The sequence below is a fragment of the Dipodomys merriami genome, unplaced genomic scaffold (genome assembly GCF_024711535.1).
Source record: "Dipodomys merriami isolate MVZ:Mamm:240054 unplaced genomic scaffold, mDipMer1.0.p SCAF_129, whole genome shotgun sequence".
Lineage (NCBI taxonomy): Eukaryota > Metazoa > Chordata > Mammalia > Rodentia > Heteromyidae > Dipodomys > Dipodomys merriami.
This window is the reverse complement of record NW_027202593.1, coordinates 153246-175514: the sequence shown is the minus strand read 5'-3', so window position 1 is coordinate 175514 and position 22269 is coordinate 153246. Positions and strand designations below refer to the sequence as shown.

At 58.1% G+C, this 22269-nt stretch overlaps 1 protein-coding gene across 1 annotated transcript; it reads left to right on the top strand.

The window, feature by feature from the left end:
* The first annotated feature begins 63 nt into the window (after positions 1-63).
* On the top strand, positions 64-21631 carry LOC138824395 (tripartite motif-containing protein 29-like). Its single transcript, XM_070018236.1, has 9 exons — positions 64-885; positions 7931-8026; positions 8688-8921; positions 9964-10162; positions 11719-11817; positions 14160-14252; positions 15749-15844; positions 19073-19149; positions 21464-21631. The coding sequence occupies exons 1-9, from the start codon at positions 64-66 to the stop codon at positions 21524-21526; spliced, it is 1779 nt and encodes a 592-aa protein (XP_069874337.1). The 3' UTR covers positions 21527-21631.
* Positions 21632-22269: the final 638 nt, after the last annotated feature.

Here is a 22269-nt window from a genome sequence, read left to right as displayed (position 1 = left end):
CACCGCGGCACCGGCCTGCAGCCCCAGACGGCTCCACCAGCAGCCACCCCCAGCCACTTCGACATGGAAGGTACGGACGCATCCAGAAGCAACAGCTCGAGCCCTGACAGCAGGGACGCCCGCAGCCCCCCGGGCCCCAACGGCACGGTGGTGGAGAACGGCGGCGGCAGAGCCGAGGGCCCGGAGGCCAAGCCGGGCAGCAGCGGGCAGGGCGGGGAGGCGGCCCCGGGCCGCGGCGCGGGCAGCTCCCCGAGGGCGGCCGAGAGCCAGGGCGCGCTGTCCTCGGGCCCGGAGTGGCGCAGGCCCATCGTCCAGTTCGTGGAGTCCGGGGAAGACAAGGGCCCCAACTACTTCAGCATGGACTCCGCGGAGGGCAGGAGGTCCCCGTACGCCGGGCTGCAGCTGGGCGCGGCCAGGAAGCCCGTGGTCACCTTCGCTGACAAGGCCGAGCTGCGCAAGTCCATCTTCTCGGAGCCCCGCAGGCTGTCGGGGCCCCTGGCTGAGCCCGGGGAGGCCCGGAGGGGCAGCGGCCCGCGGGCCGAGCTGGGCACCCCGCCGCGGGCCGAGCTGGGGGGCCCCGGCGCCCAGGAGGTGCCCTGCGACTCATGCATCGGCCACAAGCAGCGCGCCGTCAAGTCCTGCCTGGTGTGCCAGGCTTCCTTCTGCGAGCTGCACCTCAAGCCGCACCTGGAGGGCGCCGCCTTCCGAGACCACCCGCTGCTCGAGCCCATCCGCGACTTCCAGGCCCGCAGGTGCCCCTTCCACGGCAAGACCATGGAGCTCTTCTGCCAGACCGACCAGACCTGCATCTGCTACCTGTGCATGTTCCAGGAGCACAAGAACCACAGCACCGTGACGGTGGAGGAGGCCAAGGCCGAGAAGGAGGTGACTGGCCTGGGGGGGACCCTCCTCTCCTTCCCTTTTCCCCCGGGCTCCCCCCTGACCACCACCTGCACCTGGCGCACCCTAGCCTCGGTCTCCCTAGCTCCCTACCTTCCCTGTGCTGCGCTTGGCTCTTATTCGATTCTGTTATTTTATTTTTGTTTTGCTTGAACTCAAGGCTTGGGCACTGTTACGTTGTTTTGCTTTGTTACTTTTTTCCCCCCTCTCAAGGCTAGTTGGTGCCACAGCTCTACTTATGGCTTTGTTTTTGAGGGGGGCAGGTTGGTTAATGGGAGATAAGAGCCTCATGGACTTTCTTACACTGGATGGCTTTGAACTTACATCCTCAGATCCTAGCCTCTTGAGTAGTTAGGAAGACAGGCATGCACCACCAGCATGACTGGCTTATTATTATTTTTTTCTTTTTCTTTTTCTACACCCAGGATGAGGGGTTCAAGGCCCAATCTTCTCAGATCTGATTCACAGACAATCAAATAAGGGCCTAGAAAAGGCTGAGGGAGCTTGATTCGGCCGAGACCCAACTATTCACCCGCACTCTTGGGCGTGGCCCCCGGCCGGGGTGTCTGCTCTTGGTTGTTTTAAGGGAGAGAGCATTTCTCCTACCTGAGCAGGACTGGCCCTGGGAATGGGCTGGAGATAAGGGAAGATGCTAGATGGGGGGAGTTTGGGGCCAGTGACATGTCCCCGGTGGCTTGCGTTCACAGTACAGTGACAGCGGGTTTCACCTGACCCGGGCCACTCCACTTCTCCCCCAGCCTCCTGCACCCTCCTTCAGGAAGGGCCCCGGGGTGTGTGTGGCTGCAGGTGGACGCCGCTGGGGTGGGGTGCGCACTGATGTGTGTTTTGTACGCATGTGGGTGTCTGTGAATGTGGGTGTTGGCATAAGAGGTACGTAAGGTGTTTGTGTGAATCTGGTGTGTGCGCGGTGGAGGGGAGGCGTGGAGGCAAGTAGAGGCCTGTGGGCAGGACATGCCAGGGGAAGGTCCCACAGGGAGGGGCCGCGGAGGCTCTGTCCCTGCCCCCACACGGGCCGAGCCCACTCTTCCACACCTTCCTGGGACAAACCTTCCTCTTGGTCAATGCAGGGGACTCCACTTTCCACAGGTTTTGCAACCCCAGAGCAGGCTGGCATTGGATCCCTCTTGGCCTAGCCGATCTCTCCCTCTCTCTCTGTCTCTGTCTCTCTCTGTACCTCACCTCCACCCTTGGGTAAGGAGGGATGAGTTAAAGATGACAACAGACAAAGATGCTTTCCAGAAGTTTCATGTTCACCCTTGACCGCCCCCAGCTTCAAGTTTCATGGTGGGGGACATCGCTGGAGCAGGAACACGGGGCTCACCCGTAAGGACCTTAGCTGGGAAGTCAGAATGGAACACCAGGCAGGCTTCATCGGCCATGATGAGGAGCTGAGTGAGCCTCACTTAGAGAGGACTGTGCTCCAGTCCTGGTTTTGCCTCCAATGAGCTGCTAGACAGCGGGCGAGTGCCTTTCATTCCCTTGGTCACACTTTCCCTCTATGTGAGCTGGAGGGGTTGGGCTCTGGTTGGTTTTCGAGTTACCCCCATGGAATTCTAGGATTCTTGGGAAGGCCTTGGAGTCCTCAAGGTAAGGAGGGTTGGCAAAGAGGGGCCCAGAGGACAGAGACTCCAGGTTCCACCTCTCTTATAAACCAGGCACACATATTGATCTACTTTGGTCCCAAATACCATCAGAATCTAGGGTGCTACCATGGAAAGTTCTGAGTACCCAGGGAAGAGGCAGTTTTGGTGGGCAGCCCCATAGGAAGGCCCCAAGAACTCTTAAGTTCACGTTCTGGTTTGAGAGTTTCTGTGGGGCTCAGGTAATCCTTGGATTTGAGGATTCGAAATGTAGGTCAGGAGGCAGACACACAGAGCTCAGACACAGACAAGACTGGAGCGCCCTCCCAGGGATGCAGAAGCTCTGTGAGTCAGCGTGGAGAGGACAATGCCAGGCCTGGTGGAGCATTAGCCACGAGGTCTCCTTCTGCTCCCCATAGAGCAGAACACCGGCCCGGAGGAAGGAAGGGATTTGGCCAAGATGTTTGTTAGGAGAAGAAGCTCCTACTTCCTCCAGAGATGTGAGCTTTAGGAGAAAATGCTAGATCCACTAGAGTGACTGCATTCGAGGGAACTTGGGGCAGCCTCTGTGTGTGTGTGTGTGTGTGTGTGTGTGTGTGCGTGCGCGCGCACGCGCACGTGCATGGTGAGGAGAGGCAGGGAGGAGGGGGCTGAGAAGCCAGGAGATGAGCTGAAAGCAGTCTGCGAAGGCCCAGCTCTGCTCGCATGCCAGGCGCGGGGACACTGGGGCCCAGCCAGGATAGTGGGACGAAGAGCGATTGTGTCAACGCTGGCATCTTGTGGAGGCATTCTCTGCAGACCCAAACATCGGCCCCCACACAGCTTTGTCCAGGAGCCCAGGCAGAACCTGCTCCGCCGGCCCACGGGGAGGGCTGGAGGGTGGAAGCCCAGCCCTGTCTGGGTTAGTTGCACAAAGCTGATGATGACAGAATGCTGTGGGTGTTGATTTCCCCGGGCCTGTGCTCTTCCTACAGACTCTGAGTAGACTGTGAGTAGAGGCTATGCTAGGAGAAAGGTAACTTGGCTTGGCGGCATGACAGTGTCCTCTCCTTTGGTAAGACCCCAGGTCGCCACGCTTCCCCTCCTCCAAAATATCAGAGGTGCACACTGGTCCCCCTCTGCCTCTGTGTATTTCCTAAGCTAGGTTAGGTGACGAATCAGAAAGGACCTGTGTCTTCCTGTGTCTGAAGGCCCTCAGGACCTTACTCAGGTGGGCCACTAACTGCTCTGGGCAGCGCTGTCCTAGGTTGGCTCCAGCTGGCCGCTGGGGGTGACAGCCTGATTGTCCTCCCTCCTGATGCTCACTAGAGAGGCTCAGCCTTGGTGCCTATCAGCTCTATCATCTGTCACAGATCACCTCTCCCACCACAACCCGTGATTGGCTACTTGTTCCAGGGAAGCTGCTGGGCATGAGCAGCCATTGGTCCTTGAGTTTTCTGGCCACATTGGTCTAGGCAGGAAAGCTCTTTAGGTAGACAGTGGGGGGCTGAGATTTGGGAAGAGGAGGCAAAGGAAGGGCTGGGGTGCCCAGGAACAACTCCCTCCCCCCCTTAGGTTCTACAGGGAATACAGGGAGAATTCCCATTTGCTCTGGGACAGGGTGTGAGACTGGGCGTAGATGACCTGCTATTCTGGAAATAGCCAAATAAGAGAGGTTTACAGATCGGAAGCAGGACTAGGAGAGTGACTGGTAGGCAGGCGGGTGGTGGCAGGATCTCTCTGGAGCATGTCTGTGGGCTTGGCATCTGCATGGCCACAAATGCAGCTGTCCTGTGGGGGAGGGTATTGCACTTGATTAGTGCATAGAGACAGGTTCACCGATACCAGGAGACTTATACAAGATCCGGTGCTTTCCTGGAGGACCAGACGGGTCTTCCTGTGCGCCTTGAGTCCAGGGTTCCCAAATGGCGGGCCTTAGGATGGAGTCACTTGATGATTTTGTTGAGATACAGATTTCGGAGTCTTTCCTAGGGAAGATTCTGGCTCAAGGGGTCCGAGCTTGGGGTCTATATTTTTAAGTCTCCCTCAGGGGTTCTAATGTGTGCCAGGGTAGGAATCAGAGATCTAGCCCAATTTTTCACAAGGAAACCGATGCCTAGGGAGGAAGAATGGCTACCCTCTCGGTGCCAGGTCCCAGCGGGCCCCTCCCTCACCTCAAGGCTGGGAGGGAGCAGAGACTCTAATCAAGTAGACGCACTGATGCCGGGCTGCTTGACATCTGAGTGGAAACAGGGAAATCTATCCAGCATTTCAGATTCTTATCCAGATAATTACCATGTGACTAGGAGTACAAATTTGGCAATTAACTGGCTCATTTGGCAAATGTCACAGCCCAAGGCCCATGTAATTAATCCAGGCCAGGGGATGATGCCGGCCAGCCAATCCCCCTTTCCCTGGGGGACCACCACGTCCATGTGTCCATGTGTCCATGTGTCCGGGTGAGTCCTCAGGCAGGTCTACACTGGATGCCCAGTCGAGGCTGAGCCGACAGAGCTGTGCCATCCCTCGGCTCTGAGGGACCTGTGTTCACTGACTGCAGGAAGGATTTCACGGCTGTGTGGCCCACGGAGGGCTGACAGAGAGGAGACGCACACACCAGACAGTGTGGGAGAAGGAACAAAGGGAGCACTTAGGGGCAGGCCTGGGCAGGGCAAAGGCAGTCAGGAAGGAGGGGTGGAGAGGGGTGGGGTGGTGGAAGCTGAGGCCTGTCAGACACCAGGGGCTCCAGCCACACTCCGTGGGAGGAGAGAGAGCAAGCTGGGGCCTAGGGGAGCAATAGAAGAGAGAGAATCTCCGGATTGTACCTCTGAGCCTAGGTGGGCTTAGATTGGCAGGGGTGAAGGGGAAGGTCAGTGTGCTACAGAAGAACCTGGAGCCATTGCCCCCGAGCTGGCTCTAGCTCTCTCCAGCAGAGAGACTCTTGTGGTTGCGACGGGCCTTGCTGCTTTCTTTCTCTTCACGAGGTCTCAGGAAGTCTCAGGATCTTTCTAGACCTGGGTCTTTGCATGTGGAAAGCGGGCTAACACTCCTGGCCTTCCCAGGTGTTTGTTGCCTGAAGCATTTGCTGGTAGACACTCTGTGACTTCCTTCCTCCTTTAGAATCTTCCCAGGTTCTACGATTTCCTGCACCAGAAAATCTAACCAGAGCTAAGTGGGTTCAAGGCTCCTCCCTAAAGGCCTGAGCCCCAGCCCCCCTCCACGCCCGGGACTCATCTTGGGGACGAGGGGCTGTGCTAGCTGTGTAGCACAGAGCCCAGGTGTCCTGCAAGTCTGATCCTGCCAGCTGCGGGTAGCAGGCCCCTCCCAGACCAGGTCCAACTTCTTTTGTGCCCCAGAGAAAAGGAGGGCCAGCTCTCGGCCTCCTGGACCCACTCTTCCACCCACTGCCGCAGACAGCCTGACTCCACGTTTGCCCTTGCGCGTGTCCAAACCAGCCGCCTCTCCTCCACTCCTCCCAGGCTGCTGGCTGACATCGCTCCAGACTCAAGCTGGCCGGCCGCTCCCTCCCTTCACTCTCACACACAGGCCTGACTCTCTCGTGAGCCTAGATGCTTCATGGTCTAAGCACCCCTGGATTTGGACCCATATACTCAGTACCTTCCCTTTCCCTCTTGACCCAGTGAATCTATGCTGCCCAGGCGCGGCCTTCTCTTACCTGCAGCTGACCACACACCTCCCGAACAGGTGTCCCTTTGGATAATGCAGCCGAATCTAGCCCTTCATGCTTTGGCCTTCTCCTTCTCTAGTCAAAACCTTCTCCCACTGTCAGGGGTTTAAGCCCACCCGCGGCCCCCTGCCTGCCTTGCCTAGACAGCCCAGGAGAGGGGTGAGGGAGAGCAGGGCTTCCTTCCCCAAAGCCACCAGGCTACTCTAGCCACGGTCGGCTCCATGGCCCTGGGGAGCCCAGCCACCCCTCTGCACCTCGGTGGGGTGCCTAGAGGTGTGTGGAGTGGTGATAGGCCCGGCTGCTCAGGACGCCTGGGCGATGGAGCCCATGGCTCTGGAGGTCTGTGCATCCTTCACCTCCGCCTGCTTCTTGTGGATGCCTCAAGGAGACAGCTAGAGGAAGGGGTGGGATTCTGCATTCAAACCCCAGCCATGGGGCGGGGCAGGGGTCTCTGAGCAAACCAAGACTTTCTCGGATGCATTGCCATTGCTGCCTGTTGGGTGAACATGGGCGCTTGCCTCCTTCTAAGCTGGAAGGGCGGCGGAAGTTTCAGAGAGGAGCCCAATGACACTGAAGCTGTGTCTTTGACTTGACTGAATGCAGTTGACTTTAGCTTTATGTCTCTCATTCTTTTTGTAAAAAAATTATTGTTATTATAAAGGTGCTATACGGAGGGGTTCCAGTTACCTACGTCAGGTAAAGAGTACATCTCTTCCCTCGCTCTCTCCTAGATTTTTCCCTCCCATTGTCCATCCACAAGTTGTATAGTTCATTTCCAATGCAGTGTTCACTGCTGCATTTGTTCATCTTTTGTCCCTAATTCCTGTGCCTCCACTTACCCTCCCAAAGGGACATGCAAATGAACAAATAAGACAACAAGCAAAGAAAACGAAAACAGCAAAAAAAGGGAAAAAACTTCTTTGTTTTCATTTCCTGGAGTTCATTTTGGTGAACATTATTTTGTGTGATCAGAGGTGCAGAGGCCTTCTGCCTTTCTGTTCCTCTCTTAAGAGCATCCCCTGTAGTCTCTCACTGTGTGTGAATGTCTAGAGACCTGTATATTTTATTACATCCCTGTATGTTTTAGATCTGGCTTCTCCCTGTGAGAGAAACATGCAATTCCTTTCCCTTTGCTTCAGTGACGGCAGCTTTTCAGAGAAGGGCCTCTCCCCTCACAGAATGCACGGTGTCTGTCACCCAATCTTCCAGTGCAATCTGGAAACAGCCTACCCCAGACCCCTGCAGCGTGCATGGCCCCTGAGCCGGAGTGTTAGGCCCTTACCCTCTAGTCTTCCTCCCCAGACACCCTGGGTGAGAGCCCTCATCTTGCTGAATCTGCGGGTGCAGTCTCCTTTCCCATAAACAGGTTTATAGCGGAGCCTGCCCGGACGGAGCCCATGCCAGCGGCAATCCTGGCCTCGGCTTTCAACACAAGCCCCACGTCATTCCACAGTAACGCTGCATGCTGTGGCTGCTATGGACACTCCCTGGGCTGGGCTGGGCTGGGCTGAGGTCTGCCCTCTCCCCCCATCAAAAAAAGCAAGAATCCCACCAACCAGCCTCCCGCTTGCTCAGGAGGGAGGTCTAGCGCCTATGAAGATGTAGCCAGGAGCTTGGAGATCTATCTAACTGTTGTCAGAATGGAGGGGTGCTGAGCCTACCAACAGTTTGCTTCTCCAGTGGGCCCACAGCCTGGGGGCCTGGGGGTCTGGTGCTGGTCCCAGTCCTCCATGCTTGACTTCGTCCTTTCCCCCTCCTGCAGACGGAGCTGTCGCTGCAGAAGGAACAGCTGCAGCTCAAGATCATCGAGGTGGAGGATGAAGCGGAGAAGTGGCAGAAGGAGAAGGACCGCATCAAGGTGAGCCCCGGGCTCCTGCCGCGCCCTCCTGTGCTCCTGGCAGGAGGCAGGCCAGGGATCCTGCTGACCACGCTCTGTGGATTCTCCCACCCCCTTTGGGGTTCCTACCTTCTCCCCTTCTCCATCCTCACCAGGCATCCTGGTGAGCTCTTTCCTGTCACCTACAGCTCACTTGATTCCATCACAGCTAAAGAGATGCCTGCTCTTCCTACCAGACTACCAAACCACCAGATACTTGCCATTTTGCCTCTGCTGGGCCGGTGTGGCTAGGTGTCTGTCTGCTGTGGTTTGGGTAATTGCAAACCATATGCTCTAGCCACACGAATGCTAGCCAGTTCCCTTTCTGAGTGATGCGTGGTTGCGGCTGGGGTTTTGGTGAGCCTGGCCTGGCTCATGAGAGATTGTCGGGACCTGCAGGGAGTCACTCAGGGTGGAATAGTGGCTCCACAGTGGACAAGGAAAGGTGGGCTGTTCATCTATCCACAGGTGGCAGCCCTCGGTGATACCCTTGAACGAGACTCACGGCCAGTTGGGCTGACCAGGCCGGGCACCGGAAATGCCCTCATTCTGTGTTAGGAACCCAGAGATGAGCTTCACTAGGGAGAGCTCCGTCCATGCCTTAGTGAACCCTTCTTTGTCTCTCCCCTGCTTCTGATCCTAGAGCTTCACCACCAACGAGAAGGCCATCTTGGAGCAGAACTTCCGAGACTTAGTGCGAGACTTAGAGAAGCAAAAGGAGGAAGTCAGAGCTGCCCTGGAGCAGCGGGAACAGGACGCCATGGACCAAGTGAAGGTGATCGTGGACGCTCTGGACGAGAGGGCCAAGGTGCTGCACGAAGACAAACAGACCCGAGATCAGCTGCACAGCATCAGCGACTCTGTGCTCTTTCTGCAGGTAATGGCATACCACCATTCAAACTCAATCCTTCCTTCCCATCCACTTTCCCAGACCCCCATCCATCCATGCATGCATCTGTCCATCTGTCTGTCCATTCGTCCATCCATGCATCTATCCACGCATGCATGCATGCATCCATCCATCCAATCATTTAATTTTTGCACCCACTCTACTCCCCTACTAAAGATGGAGGCACACGAATACCACCTTGTACTAACTTCGATAGGGCCCAGTAGGGCCCCAGGCTCAAATCAGAGGGAGCTCTGTGATTGATTAGTATTGTCTGCTCCGGGGTGATGCCTGAGTTCCGCCTATTTATTATCTTTGATCTAGTCCATTTGTCTATTCACCTATCCATCTTTCTGTCCAAGAGAATATTTTGGGTCCTCCTGGGTGCCCCGTACTCTATTAGGTGCTGTGGTAAATAGAGTAGTCTGAGACATGGTTTCTGCCCCCAAGCAGCTGCAATCCAACTGGGAAGATAAGGCATGTACAATTAAAGAACAATACAGGAAAGTGTGTAATTAAATGATAAAGCATGTGGCTCAGGAGATAAATGCCTGTGGAACCGCGGAGAAGGGCGAGCAGGCAGGAACAAGTGAAGGGCAGCTTTGTGGAGATGGAGTTTCTGTGGGCTCTTCCAGGCCACTTGGAGGGAGGAGGAGAAAGAGGGATGGAAGGGAGTTGAAGGGCACAGAAGTGTAGACAGGATTGAGAGAGATGTGGAAAGGTGGAAATACCTAGAATGCTCTAGAAAGCCCTATATCTCTTTATAGTTTCACCCCAGATTCTTCCTAGCCTGTGTCATTTGCATGACACCCCCCCCCACTTCAGAGATTGGGAATCATGGAGTCATAGATCAGATATTAAGCATCCACTGGCTTTTAGTTGGACCTTTTACCCAGGAAGGAAAAGCAGGTCTAGAACCCAGTTCCCCTGGCTCACAGCCCAGTCTTCCAGATGAGCTATGAGCGCCCCCTTGTAGACAAACAGCTGGAAGAGACTCAGGAAGTTAACGGCTTCTTTTCTTCCTTGATAGGAGTTTGGTACACTGATGAGCAATTACTCTCTTCCCCCACCCCTGCCCACCTACCACGTCCTGCTGGAGGGGGAGGGCCTGGGGCAGTCCCTTGGCAACTTCAAGGATGACCTGCTCAATGTGTGCATGCGCCACGTGGAGAAGATGTGCAAGGCAGACTTGAGCCGGAACTTCATCGAGAGGAACCACATGGAGAACGGTAGGGGCCCTCTGTGTGCAGGCCACGAGCACTTCTCTCCCAGGCAGATTCCCTCCCTCTCTCTGCCTCCCCCTCCCTTCCTTCTCAGTGGTTCTGGGGATTGATCCCAGTCCTCTCCTAAGTCAACTCCTCCTGCCTGGGACAGGCGGCATGTGTAGCTGGCACAACCCGTCGCTGTACCCACAATCCTCTACTTGAGGGTACCATGGATTGGGATTTGGGGGTTGCAGTCCCATTGGACTTAAAGTTCAACAGCTGAGTGCCGGTCCTGCCTGTACGGCCCAGTCTCCAAGCGGGCGGCTCTGCAGTCTCCAGGAGAAATGACCTAGAATGCCACCTGTGGCCTGAGGGACGGCTTGTGTGTCACCCTAGCTGTGACGGGTGGTGTTGGGTTGGGCTGGGGATGATGGGATACAGTGTGTCTCTGACTCACCAGCTCTGCTGAAACCAGCCCCTCCTCTGAGCCAGGCTGTCCCTGCAGAGGTCAATTGAGTCATCTTCCAGAAAGCCCTGGAACCTGAGAAACTGCCCCGTTAAGTCCTTGCCCATCAAGTCTCTCTAGGGCCTGAAGCCCGAGCACTTTCCCCAAAGCTCCACCTGTGGCCCGGGCTCAGCAAAACCTCTTTAGAACACAGCCTGATTAAAGTCTATTGGCCACCAATGCCCCGAGGCAATGTCCCTCTCTGGTCTCTGGGTGGAGCACGTGACTCTCGAGGGGTCTGGGAGTGTAGAGAATGACCAGTCAGGGCCAGCTCTGTGAAATCAGAGTCCTCAGGAAATATGGGGGACATTCAATCACCCCGAAGGACAGGTAAGCCACTTCAGCAAGACAATCATTTGGCTTTCAGTGGCGCTAAGACCCTGAAAACTCTTCCTAAGGACAGCGTGATGATTCTTAGGATGGCGAGCTGCGGAGACCCGGTGCGCCCTGGACGCCGGGCATTGTGCTGAGCTCTTGGCTTGCCTTGCCTTGTTTTTCTCTGAGGGAGGCAGGGAGCATCTTACAGAAGAGAAGGCTGAGGCTCAGGGAGAGAGGCATCTTTTCAGAGGATGCTGCCGTGCTGGGTGCATAGCAGGGGGAGGGGAGGGCTGCTTGTCATCCTGAGGGTCCCCCCCCGCGAGGCCTAGCCAGACCTGGGACGATGGCGCTAACTGGGAGTGGGAGCCTTTTAGGAGCCATCCAGTCTCTGGGCTGGTCACAGCGCCGTTTCTAGGTCACAGCCTCCATCCAGCTGTGGCCCTGCATCAGGTGCAGGGTATGTGCAGGGCTGGGCGCTGCCCTGACCTGTGTCAGGGATGCTAGGAAAGCCTCTTTTGCTAATGCAACGTCCTGTCTGTCCTTGCTGCCTGGTGGCTAGCAGTGGTGGCAGATGGTGGGCAGGGGTGGCCCATCAATCAGACCTTGGAGTGACCTTGTGCTGTTCGCTGACGGCCTGGTTTTCTGCATTGGGGGATCCTTGGCTCTCCCTAGGTGGGGCTGAGGGTGAGGTCGCAGTGGGTCAGCTTGTCTCCACCCCCCCCGCAACCTCTGCTGACCTGGCCTCTGGACTTCCCAGGTGGTGACCATCGCTACATGAACAACTACACCAGCTACGGGAATGAGTGGAGTGCTCCAGACACCATGAAGAGATACTCCATGTACCTCACGCCCAAGGGTAAGGGTGAGCCCCAGGCCCACGCGCTGACTCAGCCGGGTCCTTCCTCCCGGGTGGGGCGGCCGGCTCACCTCTACCATCCCGGGAGAGTCTGGGCATGTGCAAGGTGACCAACGGTGTCTCCTTTCACTGTCAGGGTGACAGGTGCACTGGTTTAGATGACGAATAATCCAGCATTCCTCTGCTCCTCTAGGACCTCTCTTCTCAGGCTTAGGAGCCCTGCCTGCCCTCCTCTAGCCCTCTGTCCTTCAGGAGGTCTCTGGGCCTCCCCTCTGCCAGTGCCGGGCTGTGTAGAGCATTAGCTTAGGTCCTGAAGAATCCTGATCCCTGGGCCACCACCTCCAGGGACCTCTACTCCTCCTCTGGGTTTTTGACCTGCTCCCCAGCTCCCCAGTCCCCCTTCCGAGTCTCAGCCTACTGGGGCCTCATGCCTCCTGGAAAGTGCTCTGCCCCTTGAGCCATGCCCCCAGTCCTCTCCTAAGTCAAGTCCTGCTGCCCAGGACAGGCTGGCACGCGGCTGGCACAGCCCATCGGTGCTCCCACAATCCTCTACTTGAGGGTGCCTGGCCTGGGATTTGGGGATTGTGGCCCTGTCGGAATGTTCAACCGCTGTGTGCTGCTCCTGCCTACACGGCCGTCTCCAAGCTGCCGGCTCTCCAGGGGCAGTGACCTAGAATGTCATTGGTGCCTCTGGGGAGGACTTTGTCACCATAGCTGGGGTCCAGGCCGGGGCCTCCCTGCCCTTGTTCTGCTACCGTAAATTCTTGGGTGCCAGCAACAAACCACAAGTGGAAGGGGGAGCCAGGGGCCAGGGATGGGGGGGGGCGTGGAGGGAGGGGCGGAGGGGAGGGAAGCGAAGGGAAGGGAAGGGAGGAGACCTGGGAAGGCTCAGGGCTAGGGACAGGGGCAGAGGCCCTCAGCTGTCACCCATGGGGCAGGATGCACCCACGGGGGGAAGGCCTGGGAATCTGGAGGGCGAGCTTCCTGGAGAGGAAACCCCTGCACCCCACCTTTGAACACAACACCTGGGCCTCCCAGGTGGCCTGAGGCGGGGATGCCAGCCCCCTTCTCTGACATTCTTGGTGTGGGCCGGCCCCCCTCATCAGCCAGCCGCTCCTTGGTGGCATCTTGCCCTGGGCGTTGTCCCTTTGGATGAGTGAGAGGGTGAACTATACTCATCAGCACACCAGTACTCTTCTTCCAGAACCTTCTAGTCATGGAACCCCAGCTGGCCCCCTTAGTCCCCCTTAACCCCCAAGAGGCTGGCAGTCACAGGTGGCTCCTGTAGGGGAGATGGGGAGCCAGTGTGGCCCCACGGCAGGCTGCCGGGAGTCCAAGGGCCTGGGTGGCCTGGGGTGGTCCTTGCCCCCTTTGGCTCCAGTGCCCCTCCCCCAGAAGAGGCGTGGCCACGGCCTCCAGTGACATTTGTAGGTGGAAGAAACTGGTTCCTCCCTGCCTGGCCACCCCTCCCAGAGTCGGGGAGAGGAGGGGCAGGGAGGGGCTGGGGAGAAGTGTCCAGAGCTGGGAGACTGGGCCACTGGAGGCCACCAGGTGCTGAGCCCAGGAGCTTGGGATCCCGGGGATGAGGTGATGGCCGTGTCCCCACCTTGGGGGAGGGCAGAGGGTGAGGAGGTGGAGGGCAGTGTGGCAAATGGAGGAGCTGCAGACTCGGGGTTTACAGGGAGGACCTGTGGGTGCTGGGTCCCATTTGGGGATGGGGTGCGGGAAGTTTAGGTGAGCGGGGAAGAGCTGGTGGAGCATCCTGACCCACAGGGGCTTTGCCTCGCACACCCATGAGGTGGGTGTCCACCTCACCCCCTTCTTCACGGGCCATGTGGAGCCCAGTGTGGGGAGGACAGGAGGCTCCAACGGCAGCCATGTTTCCCAGTCCACCTTGGCAGCGGGGACGTGTCCCTGGCTGACCCATTGGCCACCTGCAGATGACTCCGCCCTCACTGGGCCCAGGGCCCAATGCCTCAGTCCCCACCATCGCCTCGGTCACTTCTTCCTAAGCCTCCCCTTTCCAGTCCCAAGTCTCATTCACATGGGGGTTGGCTCAGGAGGAAATTGTTGGCTTGTCAGCCTTCTGGGGACCCCCAAAATGTCCTACATAGAACAATTGTACATCTTCATTATCCAGGACTGTCCAGGTGAGGTGGTCTGGGAGCAGTGACCCTTCCCCATTTGGCTATTAGTTGCAAGAGCACCTTCTACTACACCAGTACTACAGTACAGTCCTCTTGTGGGTACTAGAGTGCTAAGCTCCTCCAAGCCAGAGGCCGTGGGTCCCCGGGGCACGCCCACCTTTGTACAATGATGGGCAATCTTGCTCTGCCCCATAGGTGGGGCCCGGTCATCCTACCAGCCGTCCTCTCCCGGCCGCCTCTCCAAGGAGACCAACCAGAAGAATTTCAACAACCTGTATGGCACCAAAGGTAGAAGGGCCTCAGGTGGGGAGCAGGAGGAGGAGTGGTGGGGGAGGTGGGGCTGGGCCATGGCTTGAGGGGGCACCAGACGCCCCAGGAGCAGACCTGCGTGAGGAGCTGGGCAGGGTGGATGCCTTTGAGCTCACGGTGTTGGCGTGTGTGCAGAGGGCCGGGCCGCGTGCGTGATGTCTTTACTCAGCTTCATGGGGAATCCCCGTGTCCAGCAGGCTAACTGTCCCTGAAGGTGGGTCTGGGAAAGTAGAGGGAATGGCTACTCTGGGGTTAGTTCTGGGGATCCCTCCCAGCAACTACCGGATTAAGGACCCACTGAAGACTCCGCTGGTTCGTGTGCCTCTCTGTTGGGAAGCTATACGGCGCTTCCTCGTGCCATAGCTTAGCTATGATAGGAAAGGCAGGCAGGGGCAGGTTCGTCCCGCCCGGACACGGCAGCGGAAGGAGTCTATGGCAGGGGAGGGAGGGAACGGAAGGGCCAGGCCTCTGGCCTCTCCTGTCTCGGGGCTCACTGAGATCCTCCTCGGGGTCCTCTGGGATGGAGCATGTTCTGGGGGGGCTTATGGCCAACCCCAGCCCTTCCTAGCCACTGACCCCCATCTTCTTGGAGACCTCTGGCTTCCTGGGCAGATCTTGAGTTGGGAGCTACCCAGGGCTCCAGGCTGCTGGGGCTGGAGAAAGATGTCTCACTTCCCGGGTGGCGGCTGTGAGACTCTGGCTTCAACATGCTCCTGATGTCCTGCGTCCCTCCTACCCTCACCCCTCCACCCCTCCAGACCACAGGGCCACCCTGCACAGGGTGGGGGGGGAGGGGGAGGGTGTGTGTGGCTCACACTGCCTAGGGGAGGGGCTGTGGAAGGTGACTCACCCCATGATTGCTGAATGGAGGAGCAGGGGGTGTCCCAGGTGATTCTGGGTCCAAAGCCCGAGAGAGAGGTGGAATGCTGAGGGGCTGGAGGGAAGCAGGGAAGTGGGGGGAGGGCGCCCCCCACGAGACTGTGTGCCACGATGAGGATTTGGCTTTCTGTTCCGAGGCCGGGGAGCTGTGAGTGGTACGGGGACAGGGCTGCGCTTTGTAACCTTGTTTGGTTGGTTTGGTCAGCACTGGGGTTTGAACTCATCCAGGGCTGTGTGTTGGCCTGGCTTGTGTCCTCTCATTTGAGTCACACACCTCCTGCTTGGCTTTTTTGCTGGTTATTTTGGAGATGGAGGCTTAGGGACTTTTCTGCCCGGACTGGCTTCACGTTGCGATCCTCTGGATCTCAGCCTCCTGCATCCATGACAACAGGTGTGAGCTCCCGGCTTGCATTTCACACCTCAGATAGCAGCAAAGACGAAGGAGAAGCAAGGTTCTTGGCTAGAGAGGTAGCAGGAGGAGGAGAGAGCTCCAGGATGGGCCCCATGTGGGTCCTGCAGGCCTGCCTGGCCTCTCCTCTTCCAGCTCCCCCTGGGGGTTCTGATGCCTCCCCCGCCCTTTTCTTTTGCCCTGCCAGGTAACTACACCTCCCGAGTCTGGGAGTACTCATCTAGCATCCAGACCTCCGATGACCACCCCCCTGTTCAAGGCAGCTCCTCCTTCTCCCTGAAAGGTGAGCTCTCCCCCTGCCGCCCTGCTTTGGTCTCTGTGCCGTCCTTCCAGGAGATGAGAGCCTGGGCTGGCCTAGGGCAGGGGTGGGGGCTAGGCCCTGGCCTTTCTCAGGGCCCCTGGGACCACCTACGGGTCCCTTCAGTGTGCTCTGCAAACAGGGGCTCAGAAGCAGGACAGGGTACCGCCCGCCCCAAGCCCCAGCCACTGCAGGCCCAGCCTTTTACATCTTCTGCTGGATTTAACTTTGCCCTCCTGGCAACTTCCTGCACTGGTGGACTGGAGGGCAGGCCATTAGCACCTCTCAGAGCCACATTGTGGAAGCCCCTTTGGGCTTGAACTCAGGCAACCTGGAAGGCCTCCTTTTCCTACACCTGGCCCCCTCCTGACCTGCGGGGGTGCCCAGAACTCTTGGAACAAGGCCAAGTGGTCAGTGCCTGCTGTCCCCTCCCCCCCCGGGGTTGAGGTCACTCTGAGGGCACAGGGGCTCCTGGCCCTCACATCTCTCCCAATAGATTCTAGAAGCAGCTTGGGTGAACTGGGGTAGTGGGACCCTGTCTCCCCCTGGCCTCAAAATATCTGGTCTGAAAGGAGAGGTGGGATGCTGGGTTCCTAGGGAGGAGGAGGAGGAGGAGGAGGAGGAGGAGGAGGAGGAGGAGGAGGAGGAGGAGGAGGAGGAGGAGGAGGAGGAGGAGGAGGAGGAGGAGGAGGAGGGAAGAGGCTGTGTGGGGGGCAGATGGACCCCAGCACTGGCCTTTCTGGGTCATCTTGCCCCTCCACTGGGCATGGGACTCCTGCATGGCTGGCCAGGGAAGGAGAAGGGACTAGAAGTAGGGGATTTGGGTCTGTAGAACACTGGGGAAAGCTTTGCCCCCAAGTCAAGAGTGGGAAGCTCCAGGGCATGTCTTGGCCAATCTGGCTTCTAGAAGCTTCCTCCCCTGGCCCCTAGTCAGCTCCTTAGTGGCCTGCCTAGACCAGTCAGTCCATGGCCTTGGGGCTCCGCTCAAACACTGTGCTTAAGGAAGCGCCCCGAATGCTGGAGCTGCAGATGGCTTTGGACAGGGCTTTGGCCGCGACCGTCCTGTGTGCAGGGAGGACCCCCGAGCCCACCTGCACTCCTCCGGTGGTCCCATAGGCAGAGAGCATGCTGGGACTTCCCGGACAGCTCTGGAGGCTGAGCAGGGCTCAGAGCACGGAAGCCAGGGCACAGCCCCCCCCCCAAGGTGTGCAGGCCTCAGCCTCCTGGATGGCGCATGTGGCTAATGCCTCTCTCTCTCCCAGCAGGCACTGGGCAAACCCCCTATCAGTTCACCACCTTGGGACAGGCCACTGCTGAGTTTTCCAAGCCACTGGACCGCAGTGGGCTGTTTAAAAATAATCCCGGTACCTCCCGTTTCCCGCTCCTCCCCGCTCCTCTCCCACAGCAGGGCAGACATCCCGTGGGGGCCTCTCTGCCACTTCTAGGGTGTCCTGGTCCCTCCTCCCCAGAGCCATCCCCCCCCCCTCCGCCGCCACCCCAGCTCACTCTGTCTGGACTTCTGCCTGCTGCCCAAGGCCGGTCTTCTCGACCATTCCATCCCCATCTTCACCTGTCATGGCTGGCATGGGATTTTCTTTCTGGGAAACCAGAGGCAAGGACTCTCCATCTCAAGCCAGGGCTGGAGGAACCTCCTCCCAGGCTGCCCTGCACCCTCGGGTGCAGAGAAGAGCCCTGGGGTCCCGGCTCTGTCTTCCCACCGCCGCCTGGCCCGGTGCTGCGGTGGCCTGCGCCCACCGCAGCCTTGCGTGGAGCAGGGAAGGGCAGAGTGTCTCAGATAGGCCACAGCCTTGCTGGTCAGGGAACCAGCCAAGCACGGGCCCTGGCGAGTTCTCAGGCTTCTCAGCCTCTAGGTCATGGCTGATCGTTTCCCAGTCTGTGCCTGAGGGTAGATGGCTGGCGCGGTGTGGTTTTTGCGGCTCTGTGGACAGATCCTGTGTGCCGAGGGAGGCCTGGGGCCGTGGTGTGTCCCAAGCCCAGAGTGTGCTTCCTGTTCAGGGCTCGGGGCTCTGGGCTCCGGCCTGGCCGTCTCAACCCTGGGCAGAGCCACACTGGCAAATCACTGTTCCTCTCCACCCCCATTTCTCTAATGAGACGGGGGAGACAAGCAGAGGAACACGTGGGAGAGCATGTGAATGTGTGTGTGTGTGTGTGTGTGTGTGTGTGTGTGTGTGTGTGTGTGTGTGTGTGTGTGTGTGTGCATGTGCTGGTACAGGGGCTTGAACTCAGGGTCAGGGCACTGTTCCTTAGCTTTGTCTCTCAAGGCTGGCACTTGACCACTTGAGTCACGCCTCCATTTCTGGCTTTTTAGTGATTAATCTGAGATAAGAGCTTCATGGATTTTGCTGCCTGGCTTGGTTTTGAACCTTGATCCTCAGATCTTAGCTTCCTGGGGGATGACAGGCTTGAGCCCATGGTGCCTGGCAAAAGTATGAGTTTTGGAGTCTGATGAAGCCTGGCTTCAGATTCTGCTAGCCACCTACCAGCTGTGCAGCTGAGGTGAACTGCTGAGCTCACAGAGACCAAGAGAGGCAGGGCACGGCCAGGCCCTGGCATGGTGCTTGGTACAAAGCTGGGCTCAGAAAGGAGAAACAGAGGGCTGGGAAGGGGGCTCAGTGGTAGAGCGCTTGCCCAGCATGCATGAAGCTCTGGGTTCCATTCCTCAGCACCACACACACAGAAAAGGCCAGAAGTGGAGCTATGGCTCAAGTGGAAGAGTGAAAAAGCTCAGGGCCAGTGCCCAGGTCCAGAGTTCAAGCCCCAGGACTGGCAAAAAGGAAAAAAAAAAAAAAGAGAAAGAAATGAGAAGCAGAGTCAGGAGCAGCTCCTGCTGGGGAGGAATCCTGTCAGGAAATGCTTAGAGGTCACTCTTTGGGGCTCTGGGAAAGAGGGGAACCCACAGGGGACCCCACAGGGTGAGTGTGTGGCTGTCCCCGCATCCCAGCCGTCCAGTGCTGATCTGGCCGATCCATCTGGCCGGTCCCTCCTCCTGTCTGCCTTGCTGCTTCCTCCCTTTGGTTTCCAGTCGCCAGTTGCGGCCCGGCTGCTTGCATGCCTCTTCAACTGGCTGCACTCGGTACTGGGCTAGAGGACGCTTGGGGGTGTCTATGGGGTAGGCAGCTGTGCTGGGAGCCCCCCTGGGGGGTCCCTGACCACCAGCCCCTGGCTCCTTCTGACCAGCCTTTGTCTCCCCAGGCTACCCCTCCCTCATGCGGAGCCAGGTCCCCAAGGCCCAGCCCCAGACTTGGAAACCTGGCAAGCAGACCCTGCTGGTGAGTAGGCCGCCCCCAGGAGGGCTGCGGGGACAGGGTCCCCAGAGGCCAGAGCACCCGCTTCCCTCGCGCAAGTGGGAAGAATCTGACTCCTTTGGGCCACGTGGTGGGGAGGGAAGGGATGAGCGGCAGCTGGAATGTCTGCATGCAGCGAAGGCAGGGAGCCGGGGTCGGTACACACTGGGCCTCAGTGTTCTAACCTGAGTAAGCACTGTGTAAGCCCTGTGCAAGTGGCTATCGAACGCCTGTGGCTGGTGGTGCTTGGTCCTGAACTCCTCTGGGATTATGAACTTCTCAGTCCAGGAGATGGGCGTCCTGGAGATGGAGCAGCTTTCTGGTTCTGGGAGCAAAGACATTTTAGGTAACAGGATGGGGGCAGGGAGGCCGGAGCATTAGAAATCCGTATCAAATAAAGTACCACGAGGCCCAGGTCACCTGCTGGCTGTGGCACACTGAATGAGCCACAGACCCTCTTTGGGACTCGGCGTCTTTGTTTTTCATGATGTGGTATTGAGCCAGATGTGGGTGGCTCATGTCTATAATCCTAGCCACTCAGGAGGCTGAGATCTAGAGGATCTCAGTTTGAGGCCTGTCTGGGCAGAAAAGTTCACTAGACTCCAAAATAACCAACAAAAAGCTAGGCTGGAGATGTGGCTCAAGTGGTAGAGCACCAGCTGAGTAAGGGCAAGGCCTTGAGTTCAATTCCCTCTACCACCAAAAAGAAATATGAGTGCTTAGACAAAGTGATCCCCATGATCCTTTAGATCTGACGTGTCCAAGCTCTGCCCAGGACCTCAGTGACCAGGACTGTCACCTGCAGTGTCTCCAACGCCAGCAATGCTTCTCTCCGGAGGTCCAGGCCACAGCCGGGGCCCTGCCAGGTGTAGCAGAGGCCTGAGCCCTTGCCTCCCACAGTCTTTGCATTTGGAGGTCAGAGTATGAGGTCATTGGCTCCGGACCACAAAGAGGCTGGGGCTGGCTTAATTGGAAACAATCTTTAATCTGAGGGCAAGCAGAGCTAACTAACCGTGTGTAATTTGGAGCCTGGCCCAGGGGTTTTGTATCAGCAGGTCTGCAGGACGCAGCTATGGGAGGGAAATGGGGGTTTCTGCTGAGGACTCAGCCCTTCTCGTCCCTGCCATGTGTCCCTCCCCCCTAGACCTGGGACCTACAGAGCAGGCTCCCCCCACCACCTCACCCCCCCAGGCCCTGGCAGGGCAGACGCAGGTGCCCTGTATTTGTCCTCTGCTTTAATTTGCCCACCTGTAAAATGAATCGGATGGCTTAGATGATTGCAGGGCCCTTAGAACTTTATTTGTTTTGAGGTACTAAGGTTGGAACTCAGGCCACTTCAGGCACACCTCGGCCGGGCTTTTTTTTTTCTTTTCTTTTTCTGTCGGTCGTGGGGCCTGAACTCTGGGCCTGGGCGCTGTCCCTCAGCTCATCAGCTCAAGGCTAGTGCTCTACCACTTGAGCCACAACGCCACTTCCGGCTTTTTTTTTCTTTTTGCTTATGTGGTGCTGAGGAATCGAACCCAGGGCCTCAGGCATGCAAGGCAAGTGCTCTACCACTGAGTCATCTCCCCAGCCCCATGAGTACATTTCTTATCAAGCATTGTTGCCTCCTCCTTTGTTTCCCCTTCCCATCCCTGCCCTCCCATCTCCCCCCGTCCCCGCCTTGCTCTTCTATTTCATCCTAGGGTTTGGGGGGCATCTCAGGGCCCAGATGTGGTGACTGGGAGGAAAGGGGCCCCTGAGCTCCTGGAAGCACCCAGTGCAGTGCAGGGGGGGGGGAGCCCTGGTCTGTCCCGAGAAGCAGCTGGTCCCAACGCCATCCACTGGGCAGGATGGGAGGAGCTATGGGATCCTGGGTCCCTGGTGGGCCACAATGCACCCCTCTGTCTGGGTGAAGCCAAAGCAGTGAAGCACCTGAGATGCATAAAATGATGCCAAGACAGAGGTGGGAGGCCGGACGCGCCAGCAGATAGGTTGCCTGACCTTAGTTTGCCCGATGATAACAAGGATACAGTAACAGCAACTCATTTCATGGATGGTGGTAAAATCAAGCAAGTCTGTCTGTGCGCAGCACGGGGCACGGGGCTGTAGAGCTCAGGAGAGCAGACTGCTGTGGAAAGGTGGCGGTGGCGGGAGGCAGAGGCTCGAGCCCATGAACGCCAGGCCGGAATGAACCCACACTGGAGAACATCAGGGCTCCACGTCTGTCAGGGCGGATGGATAGAGCCTTCCAGCCTGGGAGTGTGGGGCTGGCCAGGCCGGCTTGCTGGCTCTCTAACCAGTCCTGTTTTCTCCACAGTCTCACTACCGGCCGTTCTACGTCAACAAGGGCAGCGGGACCGGGTCCAACGAGGCCCCGTGAACTGGGCAGGAGAGACACAGCTCTTCACCCCTGCCCTCCCTGCCGCTTCTGCTTTCTAAGCTACTGTCTTCTGGATGGGGAGCAGGGAACCCATCCAGCTCCACCCTGCCCTCCTGCAGCCTCTGCCAGCCCTCTCAGGGCCTCCTGCACTCTTCCTGCTGCCCGGCCAGCAGCTCCGTCCACGGCCTTTTCCTGCTTGGTGACTTAGAGTGATCACTGCGACTCTTTTGTGCTCAGAGGCTCCTCTACCCCAGGGCTGAGAGGCAGGCGGCTTCTCCCCCTCGGGGGCGGAGTCACCGGCTCACAGGGTCAGTGCCCCGTGTCTGGAGAGGTCAGTAGATGTCTGGCTAAGGCCAGCTTCCTAGCACCCCAATCCTACAGGGTCCCCCCCCCCTTTTCCCCAGCAGTCTGGTGCTGTCAGGAGGAGGCAGCCAGCCTAGCAGAAGCAGCAGCCCCGGGCCTCCCCAGATGGAAGCCCCCTCGGTGACTTGGCCCCATCCTGCCCTGGCTCTGGGCTCCCCCATCCACTTGGGGGTGCTCTTCCTGTCTGGCAGGACCATCTCAGCCCGGGGATTTCTCTCTCCCACCTGCCAGGAGTAAGCCGCAACCCACCGTGCGAAACAACCTACCCGTACTCAAGGCCACTAGCCTGGCGGTCCTGAGGGAGACCCCAGTTACTTGTAGAATTTTCTAGGTTCTTGCTGATGAGGGAGAGCGAGTGGGCAGGGGTGGGGGTATCACAC